We start from the raw sequence: 14652 nt of genomic DNA on the forward strand, positions 1-14652 counted from the left end.
AGAATTATGAACGTGTATTGACGGTATTGACCCGCATTGACATAATCATGCACTATTAAAATGGCGTAATAACAATATTAAAATGAATGTTTCTTTGTTTGCTTGCTTGTTGTCTTTTTCAAGAGTTTATATTAATTACCCTAGCAACTGCACAGACGTATTCATTGTCTTTTGTAGGGGAGCGTATATTTATTGAATCTTTCAACGACTCATTCGTAAATGTTAGTCTACAGAAAGGGCAACTGAACAAATCAGTGAATGAATCTTTTAGTGAGTCGAGTCGGAAGATTCGAACTTGTGGCTAGGAACTAGGTATTGGGCTGATGTTCCTACGGATGATGTTTTGAAAGCACAGTCGTAGGGAAACAGCGGCGCTGTAATAATAAAAAGGACATTTATTTCATATGTTTATTTTGTTGTACATTAATAATAATGGAGGACCAAGAAATGCAGTTAAAAGTAAAAAGAGGTAAGTTACCATGGCTAGATTCAGAATTCGTGTGATTGTTGATTATGTCGCATGACTTTTATTAGACGCATTTTATTATTTGTCATAAACCTAATGGAGAGGTAACGATCCCTTGTTTTGTTTATTTCTGCTGCAGTGACTGATAAATTCACAGAGAGTATGTATGTGTTGGCCAATGAACCGTCTATAGCGCTTTATAGGTTACAGGAGCACGTCAGGAGATCCCTACCAGAGCTCGTGCAACATAAGGTGCGTTGTTTCAATGGCTTTTATTAATATTGCTCAATTTAGATGCTGGCTACTAATCAAACATTTTAACGTAGTCCATTACTGAATACAAATTACATGATAAAAAGTAGTTACATTTCATATTTTAGGGAATAAAATCTGGTTAATTTTAGATTTACCTTTGACCTAACTTGTTTATAACATTGATTTGAATAGTATAATCTTGTATCATATATTGATAAAAAAAGAAGCCTTTTTTTGTTATCCATAACAGTGCATTAAACATTACATTACATCATGGTTTCTCAAACTAGTGTTTGCGAATGATTTTATATATTGCATATATTTTATAGTATACAGAATATATTTGCATTCATTAATCTTGTAGCTACCATATAATAATCTAAATTCACAGATTTTTTTTAAAATAGTAAATGCCACTGTAGAAGCATTTCAATTTCCATTTTGTATGATTTAGTATACACACAGGGCTCAAAAATACACTTTCTTTCAAATGTTGACTTGTCTTGCGACAAATATCATAAATTATTTTAGTAGCATGTTCTTATCTGTACAACTTCAGCACTTATAAATGCATAGACTGAATTTACTGGAAAAAATGTGCTGCTGTGTGATATATTACTGATTAGTTTATTATTTCATTCTTTTAAAGACTTCAATTCTTGCACAATCTTATCTATGTTTTAAGTGACTATTAAAAACACATCTTTTTAAAATAGTCTACATTGTTTAATTTGTCTTATGCTTTTTTTCCTCTATGTTGTATTTTATCTTTATTCTTATATTTTTAAAATCATTATTATTTATTGTCTTGTATTTATTCGTGTAGAGCTTAAGGAATGAGATTGCGCATTATAAATAAAATGTGGTTTTATTATGGGTCACACTTTAGATTAGGGTCCACTCCTCGATATTAACTAACTATTTCTATGATGTTTGCCTCAATAAACTCCTAATTTACTTCTTATTAATAGTTAGTAGGGTTACGTTTAGGTATTGGGAAGGATTAAGAGATGTAGAATATGTGACCCTGGACCACAAAACCAGTCATAAGGGTACATTTTTTAAAACTTGAGATGTATATATCATCTGAAAACCGAATGAATAAGCTTTCCATTGTTTTGATAGAACAATATTTGGCCCGAGACGCATGTATTTAAAAATCTGTAATTTGAGAGAGCAAAAGAAAAAAATCGCCTTTAAAGTTGTCCAAATGAAGTCCTTAGCAACACATATTAATAATAATAATACATTTTTCATAAATATTTGGTAGGAAATTTACAAAATATCTTTATGGAACCTGATCTTTACTTAATATCCTAATGATTTTTGGCATAAAAGAAAATAATATTAATTTTAACCCATACAATGTATTGTTGGCTTTTGCCACAAATATCTGTGACTTATTTATGACTGGATTTGTGATACAGGGTCACATATGGTCATGCAGAATTAGCCATTAATATGTGCTTTATAAGTACAAAAACAGCTTATATCCTATAGTAAAACACCAATAGTAACAATTGGGCCCTCAAGTTTGACCTTCTTTTGTTGGCCAGCTACATAATATTTAACAATTTAACACATCCTAAGCTGTCTTGTGACATATTGAATTATGAATTTTTAGACAGACATGCAGAGCTGGGAGGAGCAGAGTCAGGGAGCGATCTACACTGTTGAATATGCATGCAGGTAAGATTTCCATTACACAAACAGACAAAATGTATTATTTATAATATTATATATTATATAGTACCGTACATACTTCATGGCATTTTTTCTTTCAGTGCGGTTAAAAGCATGACAAATAGTAGTCTATATTTCAAGAACATAGATGGTCTTCTGCGTCAAGCCATTTCACTGAAGGAACAGATGAGCAGCTCGCAGGGACGGAGGTTGTACACACTATCCGTTTTTATTCCATTGCAATTCAATGCATTCACTATTATTACTTTCCTTTTTTGTAGTTTCAGATATCATTTCACTGTTAATCGTAAATGTGACCTTTTCATGCTTTCATACATTTTTCTTTGCTTGATTGCTTCACTTTAATTTGCTCACTTTTTTCTGTTTTTAAACATGCATGTGGCTTCAGTGATGTGAACCCTGCAATTAATCCAAACGATACACCCACACACACTTCAGTCACACCACCTTGACTCATCAAAACCTTTTTCCAAGGTTAGTTTTGCTTCATTTTTATGTTTTTGTACATCACACGTGCAGTGTTAGTAGTCATTTGTTGGTTTGTTAAAAGTTCAGAAACCTTTTCTTTTGTATTTCAGTTTTATTATGACATTTTAAATACTAATACAAATCGGCTTCTCCCACACATTTAATTTATTATTATGTGGTATATGTCATTTAATTGTCATTTGTCATCTGAATTTTTATAGTTGTATTTTGGTAGAAAGTCACGTTGACTGTAGTGCATTAATTAAACAAAACACGCATTTTAAGCAAAAAAAAAACGTTCATTATCCAAAAACAGCTACACAAATTCTAGTAGTATTTCATGTATTTCAGTAGTAATTTCACCATATTATTTTAAAATTTAACAGTTAGTGTTATTTTGAACATCTGTAAAGTGATATTATGTATACAAAAAATATAGTCTTTTTTTTAAAACCATTTTACTTTAAATGTCATAAATAATTTGGCTGCCTTCTAAGACAATAATGTATAGACACACAGCATATATATATATATATATATATATATATATATATGCACAGTCTAACCTAAATTTATTCAGACACCTCAGCATTTTCTCACATTATCAGTTTATTCGGTATAGTTTAGAAAATGGTATAAAATATGACACGAACTCAAGAATTAAACTGTGTCAGAACAAATTCATCTTGATAATGTCAGATAACTTTCATAGAAAGGCATGTAATGGATCACAGTCAACCAATCAGTTGTCAGCTGTTAAATTTAAGAACATAATTAGATAATACCAATTTAGGTCAACCGATGACCAAGCAATGCTTAATTTTGTTCAGTCTGTGGTGTAAAAGGTCACATTAGCAATTAAAGAAAAACACTTAAGCAAAACATGGTCAGGTCAAAGTGTCTGAATAATTTTGGTCAATTTTTTTTATAAATTTTACTGGTAGTCCATTCTATTAAGAATTTTTGGGTATAATATGTCACAGTTTTCTTTATTTTGCTATCCTTACTTACTTAAATGAGTAGTGTCCTGCACCCACTAGTAAAAAATTATATCCTATATATATATATATATATATATATATATATATATATATATATATATATATATATATATATATATATATATATATATATATATATATATATATATATATACATATACATATTATAAGCCACATATTATATGGTGCACATCTTATAAATAGAGCATGTGACACTATTCATACTAAAGTTGAATCCTTGACTGTGGCTTTGCGAGCTAGTACAGATCTCATCTCGCTGTTGACGCCGTTCCAAGGTTTGGACTGGGTGTGAAACAGGCCAGACTCCATCGAAAGGGTCCGGTGTGTCCGTCCGCTCCCACTGCCACTGTAGCAATCCTTATCGCTAGAGTAAACGTGAGGCCCGTTGGACGGCGAGTACAGCAATTTAGGATCGATGTGAGCGGGGTTGATGAAATGTCTATGCAGGTTGGCTAAGCTGTGTTGCCTCCTTGGCTTTTCCGAAATGCTTAGGTTTGACATATGGAATCCAGGGCTGTTTTCAGGGTCGTTGTGGTACATGGTGTGGGCATGTTCGCTGTGGAAGTTTTTGGCTGTATGTGCGGCCCGTATTAGGGAGTGAATTATGATAAGTAGCAGGATGAGAACTCCAGAGGAGAGCACGCACACACTGGCTATGCCAGTCTCCACTTCAAACAATAATATCATGTAAATACACATGGCTGTGAGGGGGGGGAAAAGAAATATTCATGTCAAATCACTCCATATTATGACTTCTGAATAATGAATATACATTAATGGGTTTGTTTTTTTTTAGTAGGAAAAGAGCTTTGGATTCTGGCATGCATAAGGATGGAGGAGAAAAGCACAGCTCTGGGATATAGACTTGATCACTGAGGAAGACATAGATGAAATCATATGCCATATTCACTTGGTGCCACCACATCTACTTTCAAGTATGGAATGCCATTTCTGCCTCGGAGTTAACAAATAAAGTTAATTCTCAGTTTAAATATGAAACAAATTCAAAGGAAATATAATGCTGCAACTGCAAGAACAAAAAAATTTAATTGCACTATCTGAGATTGAATGTAACATGAAGTCACAATTGCGATGTAAAGTCATGGTTGAGAGCTATAAAGTTGCAAGGAAAATATTGCTATTGCAAGATTTAATTTGACACTGTAACATATAAAGTCATTATGAGATGTAAAGTCATAATTGTGAAATATCAAGTTACAACTGTAAAGAAAATATCACAGTTGCGAGATTTAATGTCACATTGTGACATATGAAGTCACATTTATGAGATATAAAGTCACAACTGGAAGATATAAAATCGCAGTTATCAATATTTAGTTAACTCTTAGGTTGAAATGTGCTTCCATACTAAAGAGCAAGAGGAAAAAGAAAAGAAAAATACATCCTTTTTTATACAAGATGTAAGGACCGGCATATAATAAAAGCTGCTTTAGGTTTTGGTTACAGTTTGTTCATATTTTGCACTATAATTCTACTTGTTCTAGTTCTGTAAATGTGTATATTCTGAATCTAATAATTAAAGTTTTTAAGAATAATTCATGTCTTGAATTTCTTGTGGTTTTCATGTGCACTTACCAGCTATGTAAACTGAAACTCCCAGGCAAAACAGCCCAATGTTCACGTGCCGGACAGCCCTGCTATCCGATAGAAACCAATCGGCCCTTAGAATATAAGAAAAAAAGTTAGATCACTTTCTGTTGAGTGGACTAGTAGCAGGGCCTCAATTTGCTAAACAAAAAGACCTGATAAAGAAGCATATACGTAATAGAATATGTAATACGTAAAGAAGCAAGTCATGCTGCTGGAATAATGTTACTGGTTTATATCTTAGAAAAAGGTTCTAGAGCGCAATATGAATACAAAGGTTGTGTAGGTTATGCTTGATATACAATGACCCCAAAAGTATTTGGATAGCCTACTTGAACTACAAATAGGCTGTACTAACTTCGTTTCATTTCAATGACTTTCAAAGTGGATGTATGAAGTCAGTTTACCTCGGGTTCACTCAGGTGTGATTCAGCACTAGGAAAATGTTACCACAAATGATTTTTGTTTCCTAAATGTTTTTTTATCTGAAGAGCAGCCTGTATTATGTGAGACCAAACAAACTCTTTTTGGGGAGGGTTATTATTTTGCTTGAAATACAAGTATTCTCGTTCTTTTCTAATAAATATCACTCACTTGGTTCGGTATTCTGTAACTCGCATATTAAGTAATATACACTAGTATGTTTCTCCATTAGTTACCTTTGTGTATCTGGTTCTCCTCGGCATATTTCAGTAGCGAAATAGCTGTGAAGCAAACACACAACAACTGAGCTCAAGTTGAGTGTCAGAGACAAGGCGGAGAGGACCGTAGAAACGGGCAGTAACACCGCTGTGATCTCACTCGACACGAAACTAGGCGAATCTTTTATAACAGCCTGTTGCGTTTGGAGCTGGCAAATCAAAATGACGGATAACACGGACATTATTGCGGATAAAATCCCTAAAAACGCGAGCACCACGAGAGAACACTGACTGTAGGAATGCGTCATGTCCGACAGTGCGCAAATGTCCGATTTATTACACAAACAAACCGCAATAGTCCATCAAAAATGATGTTTTTCCCACTTCCCTCGCTATCTTCTCGCTGTTTCCTTGAGGCGCAAAACAAACGATGCGCGAGAGGCTGCTGTGGAATGCGCGTGCTCTCGTGCCGCTGTTGTTCAGTCAGAGCATGTGATCCATTTTAAATCCCCAGATTAAATACTTTTTCATGCAACAATGGACTTTGTATTTGGATTTATTCGCCTAAAACATACCTCAATTTACTCTTCCTATACTTATTTGGCCTTTGAAACGTTATAACGTCTCAGAAGGAAGGAATTCGCCTGCCTATTCCAACCAAGTGTTGCTATCATGTGCATGCAGCAGGTGTAAAGCACTAAATTGATCAATAAGTTATGACAACATGTTTTTACATTGCTTTAACTCATCAAAATAAGATGAACAATCTTCAACTTTAAAAAAAGAAAAGAAGAAAAGTTATACAAGATTCAACTCATTTAAGTCACTTTGATGTCATTTAAGTTGAAATTACTTAAACATCCAGTTTGATTGTAATTAAAATGTATTTTTTTTAATTATTTATGATTATTTTCAATAAATAAGGATTTTTTTTATGTTTTTAATTAATTTTATTATTATTTTTAATTTAACTTTTTAAACATTTATATGATATATTTTAACAGTTCAAGTATATTGTCAAGAATAAAGTTTCCCATATTTCGAATGAAATGTATTTAAATGTTTTTAATAAGTTATAAAAGATTCAATTAATTTTTAAAATAATTTTAATGCAATTTTAGTTGAAATTACTTAAAAATCTACATTGATTGTACTTCAGTTTAAGGCAGCAACTTTTTTTTCAGTGCGTTCATCAGCTTAAGCAAAATTTAAGGGGAATATTATTATTGTAAAAATTGTGTGTATATATGTATATATATATATATATATATATATATATATATATATATATATATATATATATATATATATATATATATATACGTTTAATTATTATATATTGTTTAATATTTAGAGAATAATCAAGAAAATAAGTTTCCCATTGATTTTAAATGTATATTTAATATTATATGAATACAATATTCAGCAACAAATATTTTTTTTCTTTTTATAACGATAGTAGGCTTTTTTTTAATTATTATTATTTTGCTAAAATAAATAAATAGAGTGCTTTTTTTCCAATTTGCATGACAATACCATTACAAAACATAAGACCATGCATAGTCACAACCATCCACAAACATTAGTATATTAAGAATGGTTATTTTGCACAAAAATGAAACTACAAACCTGTTTGGGCCAGGTTCTGAGAGCACTAAGGTGCACAGCCAGTGCCTTTTTAATGTGTTTTGGAAGTGGTGCAAATAGAGGAGCTCCTTTATAAAACTCCTTTATAAAACTTGCCTTAGAGACGAGTATTGGACTGCAGAGAATGCATAGTTAATGCAATGGAATCTTTTTGAAGAATAGCCCATCACAGTCATTCATATGTTCTGATCAAAATGGAAAACATCTTCACTTTTTTTGTGTTACAGATTTTAATGCATTAAAGATCTAAAGACCATCAATCCTTCTCTATAGCCCTTTATTAAAAACAATCTGAACATTTTATTTATGAATATCATTTATAAATGCCATATATTTTTTAAGTCTCATATCATATTTAGCTTGGTTGCATAAAGGTGAAATGTTGCTTGTTACCTTCAGTCTGAATGCACAGGTGGTTTTTTTTTTTTTGTTGTTGCTCAGAACGGGCTGATGGGAACTTAAGGTCTGCCGCTGTGCTTAACGTGATAAGCACGACACTAAAAAAAACATTGCCTAAAGAATCGCCTAAACATGAACGCTGACCAGAGAGGCTATTTCTGAATCCGAGAGACTCACCACATGTACAAAAACTTCAGGCCGCTGATGTTGTCAAAAGCAGAAGTGAGAAGTTTCAGGGGGAAAAAAAAAACAAAGTTGACACTTGACACTTTCCAGAGTTTCCTTTATTTAATTGAGACGCATAAGGGTATAATTACATTAATAACCATTATTTATTATACATCTTTACGTAAAGTGTATATAGTGTGATGATGCTTTCAAGAACCCAGATTTCAGTCTAGTGATATGAGAGTCTAACATTTATTTAACATTTAAGACTCATATCGTATGATTATTTTATTTTCTCACTTATGGCATTTCATAATCAGCAAGAGCTTTACTGGACATTTGAGTTTGATAACAGAAACTTTTACAGAACACACACTTAAAAATAAAGGTTTGTTGTTAAAGCTCCTAAGAAGGAGCTTTAACAACCATAGAACCTTTTCATTGGACAAAGGGTTCTTTACAGTGAAAAAAAGGTTCTTTTAAGAACGTTTCACTTAAAGGTTCTTTAGGGAACCAATGGCATCACTGCGATCATTTTTAAAACATTTATTTCCATTGCAAAAATCTTTAGATTAATACATTTCTCTTAGCACTGGGAAAAATGGTTGTTATAAGAACTGTTCGGTGAAAGGTTCTTTGGGGATCCAAAATGGTTCTTCTAGGAAATAAAGATTCTTTATTGGCATGGAAGGTTCCATGAAGAACTTTTAACATCCATGAAAACTTCATAAAAATACTTCCATCAAAAGGTTAAGGTTAGATTTTTAAAATGTTCTGAATCTTCACACTAAGAAAAAAAATGGTAATTTTAAGATCTGCTCTCACTGAAAGGTTCTTTGGGAACCAAATAATTATTCTTCTATGGCTTCACTGTGGAAACCCCCTTTAAAACCCTTTATTTTAAAAAGTCTAGAGCCTTTCCATCACACAAAATGTTCTTTAAAGTGGAAAGGGGGTTCTTTAGATTATTAAAATATTCTTTACACTGAGAAAAAAACTGTATTGTAAGGTTTTCTGCACTGTAATTTTTTTTTGGGGGGGGGGGGTTTGTTGGTTTAACTTAAAAAAGTAAGTAACCTGGTTGCCTTAAAATGTTGAGTTTATTGAAATAAAAAAAATGAGTTGATACAATGAAGGAAATGTGTTTAATAAATAGAAACTCAAAATATTATTGTATCTGAACCACATAAAAAATTTTTAATAAATCATGAAAATAGCACAATTTGGTATGTTTTTCTAAATAATTTTTCACACTGTGGCTATCACCAGACCAAACTCAATTTAAAATTGAACATTGGTCTGGGGAGTCTGCTCTGTATTTTCTACTGCACAAGAGGCGTGATCAACGGGCATAATTTGAATGACTGTATGCAATTGGAGAGTCCTTCAACCAATCAGACCACAAGAGGCGTAATCACCGGGCATAATTTGAATGACCGTATGTAATTGGAGAATCCTTTAACCAATCAAGTCCTTCAACCAATCAGACCACAAGAGGCGTGATCAACGGGCATAATTTGAATGACCGTATGTAATTGGAGAATCCTTTAACCAATCAAGTCCTTCAACCAATCAGACCACAAGAGGCGTGATCACCGGGCATAATTTGAATGACTGTACGCAATTGGATAGTCCTTCAACCAATCAGACCACAAGAGGCATGATCAACAAGCATAAATTGAATGACTATATGCAATTGGATAGTCCTTCAACCAATCAGACCACAAGAGGCATGATCAACATAATTTGAATGACTGTACGTAATTGGATAGTCCTTCAACCAATCAGACCACAAGAGGCGTGATCAACGGGCATAATTTGAATGACTGTACGCAATTGGATAGTCCTTCAACCAATCAGACCACAAGGGCATAATTTGAATGACTGTACGCAATTGGATAGTCCTTCAACCAATCAGACCACAAGAGGCGTGATAAACAGGCAACGACCGCCAATAGCGGCCCAGGTGGATAAGCCAGTCTCTGATTGGTTCCCGCAAAAGTGTAACAGAAACAGCAGAAATAAATGTACAGGTTTCCAGACTGAGCTGAAGGGCAAAATCAAATCACTGGTTTACACAGTCTAATTGTTAAACTTTGGTTTACCAAAAATGGTTATATTGCATTGTGGCTACCGCTGCAAAAACAAACAAAACAAAAATTAAAAAACTCTAAACTTTCATTGAAGTAAAACTACTAAAAAGTGAGTGTAAACTCACATTATGAAATAACTGTTTTTCTATTATTCATGTTGGCCACAATTATTACAACATCCTTTTCTCAAGATAGGGTCTTCTCCTATAGTGCCTGAGGAATTTGGAGAACACCTGACAAGAGATCAGAGAACTATTTAATCATACAGAATCTCTCCAGATCCTTCAGTTTCACAGATCCATGTTGGTGCTTCTTCTCTTTAGTTCAGCCCTCATTTTCTGTAGGGTTCAGGTCAGGGGAATTAGCCTAGAAATCTAGACGCACCCTAGCGGCAGCAAATCTAATCTGCGGCGAGTGTCGCCTAGCAACTCTCAATACACGTCTGAGCTGTAAAAGCCAAACTCTGGTCGGGCCAATCACATCATGTATAGAGTCGGGGGGCGGGGCTTAACATAATGATGGCCACTTGCGTGCTTCTAGTAAACACAGACTTGGAGTTAAGCTTTTCTCTGAGAAAAGAACGGCACTGAAGTCATTCTTAAGAAGTGTTCTGAGTTTTGCCGACCAGATACGGTGAAAGTTTAATCTGTCAACTAGCTCTGCTTCACCTTCGTTGCTCTGGTTGGTTATAGCAATATCCAATTGCGTGCACGCTGTGCAGAGGGAGTTTGAAAGACAACCATTTATCCCGCCCCTCGGATTGAGCCCTGTCAATGGTGAGTTTCCAGACCAAACATCTTGATGTGGGTCTGGCTTGTCAGGCTACAGGGGACTGGTCAAGGCAGAAGCTTCATTTTGTATGTTTGTGTTGATTTTTTGTTTTGGATCACTGTCCTGATGCAAGATCCAGCCACAGCCCATTATAAGATTTCTAGCAGAAGCGGTCAGGTTTCGATTTTTTTATCTGTTGGTGTTTGTAAGAATCCATGATACCATGTATCTGAACAAAGTCCAGGACCTCTATCAGAAAAATAAGCCCACAACATTGAAGGTGGGGTAAGTGCTTTCTGGTAACCGATGTTGATATTTCAAATCACTAAAACAAACAGGCCTCTACCCCCAAAAGGGTCTCGTCACTATTTTGATCGCTCCGCCCCACACATATGCAACGACTATAGCGGAATCTGCTCTGCTGTGTATGATGCCATCAATAAGTGAAAGCAATGCGTGTTACTCTTCAAAATAAAGGGTCTTAAATGGTTCTTTGGCAGGGTATGGTTCTCTGAAGAACCTTTAATATCCAAAGAACCTTTTCATTCCACAAAAGGTTATTTGTAGTGAAAAAAGGTTCTTAAGGCTATAAAATGGTTAGAAAAAAAATTGTTCTTTAAAAAACCTTACACAAAATGGTTCTTTGGCGAACCAAAAATGGTTCTTCTATGGCATTACTGTGAAAACCCATTTTTGGTTCTTCCTGGCACCTTTATTTTTAAGGATGTATGGAAGTCCATGTCGAATGTTCAATGAAAAAGTCCCTTACATCCCAAAAACACAACCACAGTTCAATAAACTCGATAGCATGACCATGACAGTCCAATTAATGAACATATTACAATAATGAAAAGATTAGAGGGTTATATCAATCAAGAAAAGAAGAAGCAAAGGAAACAAACATATTAGGAGTTTATTGTCTTACTTTTCGGACACACTGCGAGCTGACGTTTGAAACAGACAGTGGTTTATAGGATGTATAAATTAATGGGTCCTTATCATCGCTGAAGTAAACGACGACACGATTGCAAATGGACAAACAAGCAAACATGACACTTCTTTTGTTTCACAGACATTTTCCAAGTGTTTTTTTAATCTGTCATCTCTCTTTCTGACGTCGCTCGGCTAATGTCTGTCTTGTGTGTCGTGTCTTTTGAATAATGACGTGCACTGAGGGCTTTCTTCTCACCATTATTAGTGCATGCCCCTTACTGCTTATTGGCTACACGTTTGTTTTGGTACCCGGCCTGAGATACTTTTATAAAGCATTTTTGAAATAACCCCACCTTTAAAGATCCAGCTGCATTTTTAGCCGTGGGCATGGGGTACATTTATCCCTGTTCGCACCAAACCCATCTACTGGGTTTGCTGCCAAAAAGCTCTTTTTTTGTTTGTTTCATCTGACCATATAGAACCAGGTCTCTTTTGAATGTCCAGTTGTGTCTAACAACTGAATATGCTGAAATTTTTGGTGGAGCGAGGAGGATTTTTCTAGAAACCCTTCCAAACAATGTGATGAGGGGTTGTTTGATAAAAACTTTTTTAGGCTTTCTAACCCCAAGACTCAACAAATTTATGCAATCTCCACTTAAACTCTCCTCCTCGCCTTACATTAGGGCGATATAGACACACGTCCTCTTCCAGGCAGATTTGTAATATCTTTAGTAGATTGGAACTTCTGTTGATTATATGAATGGGAATATATTTACTATAGAATTTCTAGGGGTGCCAATAATTGTGACCAACATGTATTGGGGAAAAATATTTATTTAATAATGTGAGTTTTCCCCATTTTGAATTGTTTTACTTTAGTGAAATGTTAGGGTTTTTTTGTTGTTGTTTTTTTAATGAAAAATCTAAAGGATAAACAATGCAGATTTATTTTCACAGCCGCATTTGCTCAAAGTTCACTAAGGTTCACTAATTCACTTTGCAATTACAGTTCCAAAACTGTAATTGCAAACTTATTAATAATAAAATATTTTCTCTCTAATTTAGATTATATCTGGTCCATTTCATAGAGATGTCATATTCGGTATGCCTTTTAAAATCAAGCCTTTCCTCTCCAGACTGGAGGGAATCAAACTACACCTGGCTTCTTGCAGGAGGGATGCTGAGGGACTTTCATGAGCATGACATTAGCTTGCTAATTGTTGCATCAGTTGATATGCAGATTATACTCTGAGGGGAACTAAGGCCACTGAGAAATACCTCTTCACAGCATGTACAGTATGTGCATCTCATTGTCACTTTTTATGGGAAGTATATGTGTGAATATCTCTCTCTCTCTCTCTCTCTCTCTCTCTCTCTCTCTCTCTCTCTCTCTCTCTCTCTCTCTCTCTCTCTCTCTCTCTCTCTCTCTCTCTCTCTCTCTCTCTCTCTCTCTACACACACACACACACACACACACACACACATATATATATATATATATATATATATATATATATATAACACACTCACCTAAAGGCTTATTAGGAACACCTACTAATACTGTGTTTGATCCCCTTTCGCCTGTGTGGCATTGATTCAACAAGGTGCTGAAAGCATTCTTTAGGAATGTTGGCCAACATTGATAGGATAGCATCTTGATGGAGATTTGTGGGATGCACAAAGCTCCCGTTCCACCACATCCCAAATATGCTCTATTGGGTGAGATCTGGTGACTGTGGGGGCCATTTTAGTACAGTGAACTCATTGTCATGTTCAAGAAACCAATTTGAAATGATTCGAGCATTGTGACATGGTGCATTATCCTGCTGGAAGTAGCCATCAGAGAATGGGTACATGGTGGTCTTAAAGGGATGGAGATGGTCAGAAACAATGCTCAGGTAGGCCCAGGCATTTAAACGATGCCCAATTGGCACTAAGGGGCCTAAAGAGTGCCAAGAAAACATCCCCCGCACCATTACACCACCACCACCAGCCTGCACAGTGGTAACAAGGCATGATGGATCCATATTCTCATTCTGTTTACGCCAAATTCTGACTCTACCATCTGAATGTCTCAACAGAGATTGAGACTCATCAGACCAGGCAACATTTTTTACCAGTCTTCAACTGTCCAATTTTGGTGAGCTTGTGCAAATTGTAGCCTCTTTTTTCTATTAGTAGTGGAGATAAGTGGCACCCGGTGGGATCTTCTGCTGTTGTAGCCCAGCCGCCTCAAGGTTGTGCGTGTTGTGGCTTCCCAAATGCTTTGCTGCATACCCTGGTTGTAACGAGTGGTTATTTCAGTCAACGTTGCTCTTCTATCAGTTGGCCCATTCTCCCCTGACCTCTAACATCAACAAGGCATTTTTGCCCACAGGACTGCCGCATACTGGATGTTTTTGTAAACCCTAGAAATATTTTATACGTGAAAATCCCAGTAACTGAGCAGATTGTGAAATACTCAGACGGGCCCATCT

General features: G+C 35.0%; 2 protein-coding genes across 5 annotated transcripts; one reads left to right on the plus strand and one right to left on the minus strand.

Moving 5' to 3' along the window:
* The first annotated feature begins 318 nt into the window (after nucleotides 1-318).
* Nucleotides 319-5475, plus strand: borcs8 (BLOC-1 related complex subunit 8). 4 transcript variants are annotated; one of them, XM_067415883.1, is made up of 6 exons: nucleotides 319-469; nucleotides 606-718; nucleotides 2346-2410; nucleotides 2506-2613; nucleotides 2814-2899; nucleotides 4712-5475. In XM_067415883.1, exons 1-5 carry the CDS (start codon nucleotides 433-435, stop codon nucleotides 2875-2877), a joined length of 387 nt encoding a protein of 128 aa, XP_067271984.1. In that variant the 5' UTR covers nucleotides 319-432; the 3' UTR covers nucleotides 2878-2899; nucleotides 4712-5475. The 4 variants fall into 4 exon arrangements, with proteins under 4 accessions (XP_067271984.1, XP_067271985.1, XP_067271983.1 ...); XM_067415884.1 differs by having other exon boundaries at nucleotides 4715-5475; XM_067415882.1 differs by lacking the exon at nucleotides 2814-2899.
* On the minus strand, nucleotides 4025-6616 carry tmem221 (transmembrane protein 221). The gene is made up of 3 exons (XM_067415881.1): nucleotides 6183-6616; nucleotides 5512-5597; nucleotides 4025-4616 (listed from the first exon to the last, which is right to left on the minus strand). Exons 1-3 carry the CDS (start codon nucleotides 6470-6472, stop codon nucleotides 4114-4116), a joined length of 879 nt encoding a protein of 292 aa, XP_067271982.1. The 5' UTR covers nucleotides 6473-6616; the 3' UTR covers nucleotides 4025-4113.
* Between the last annotated feature and the right edge of the window lie 8036 nt (nucleotides 6617-14652).

The sequence above is a fragment of the Pseudorasbora parva genome, chromosome 14 (genome assembly GCF_024679245.1).
Source record: "Pseudorasbora parva isolate DD20220531a chromosome 14, ASM2467924v1, whole genome shotgun sequence".
Taxonomy (NCBI): Eukaryota; Metazoa; Chordata; class Actinopteri; order Cypriniformes; family Gobionidae; genus Pseudorasbora; species Pseudorasbora parva.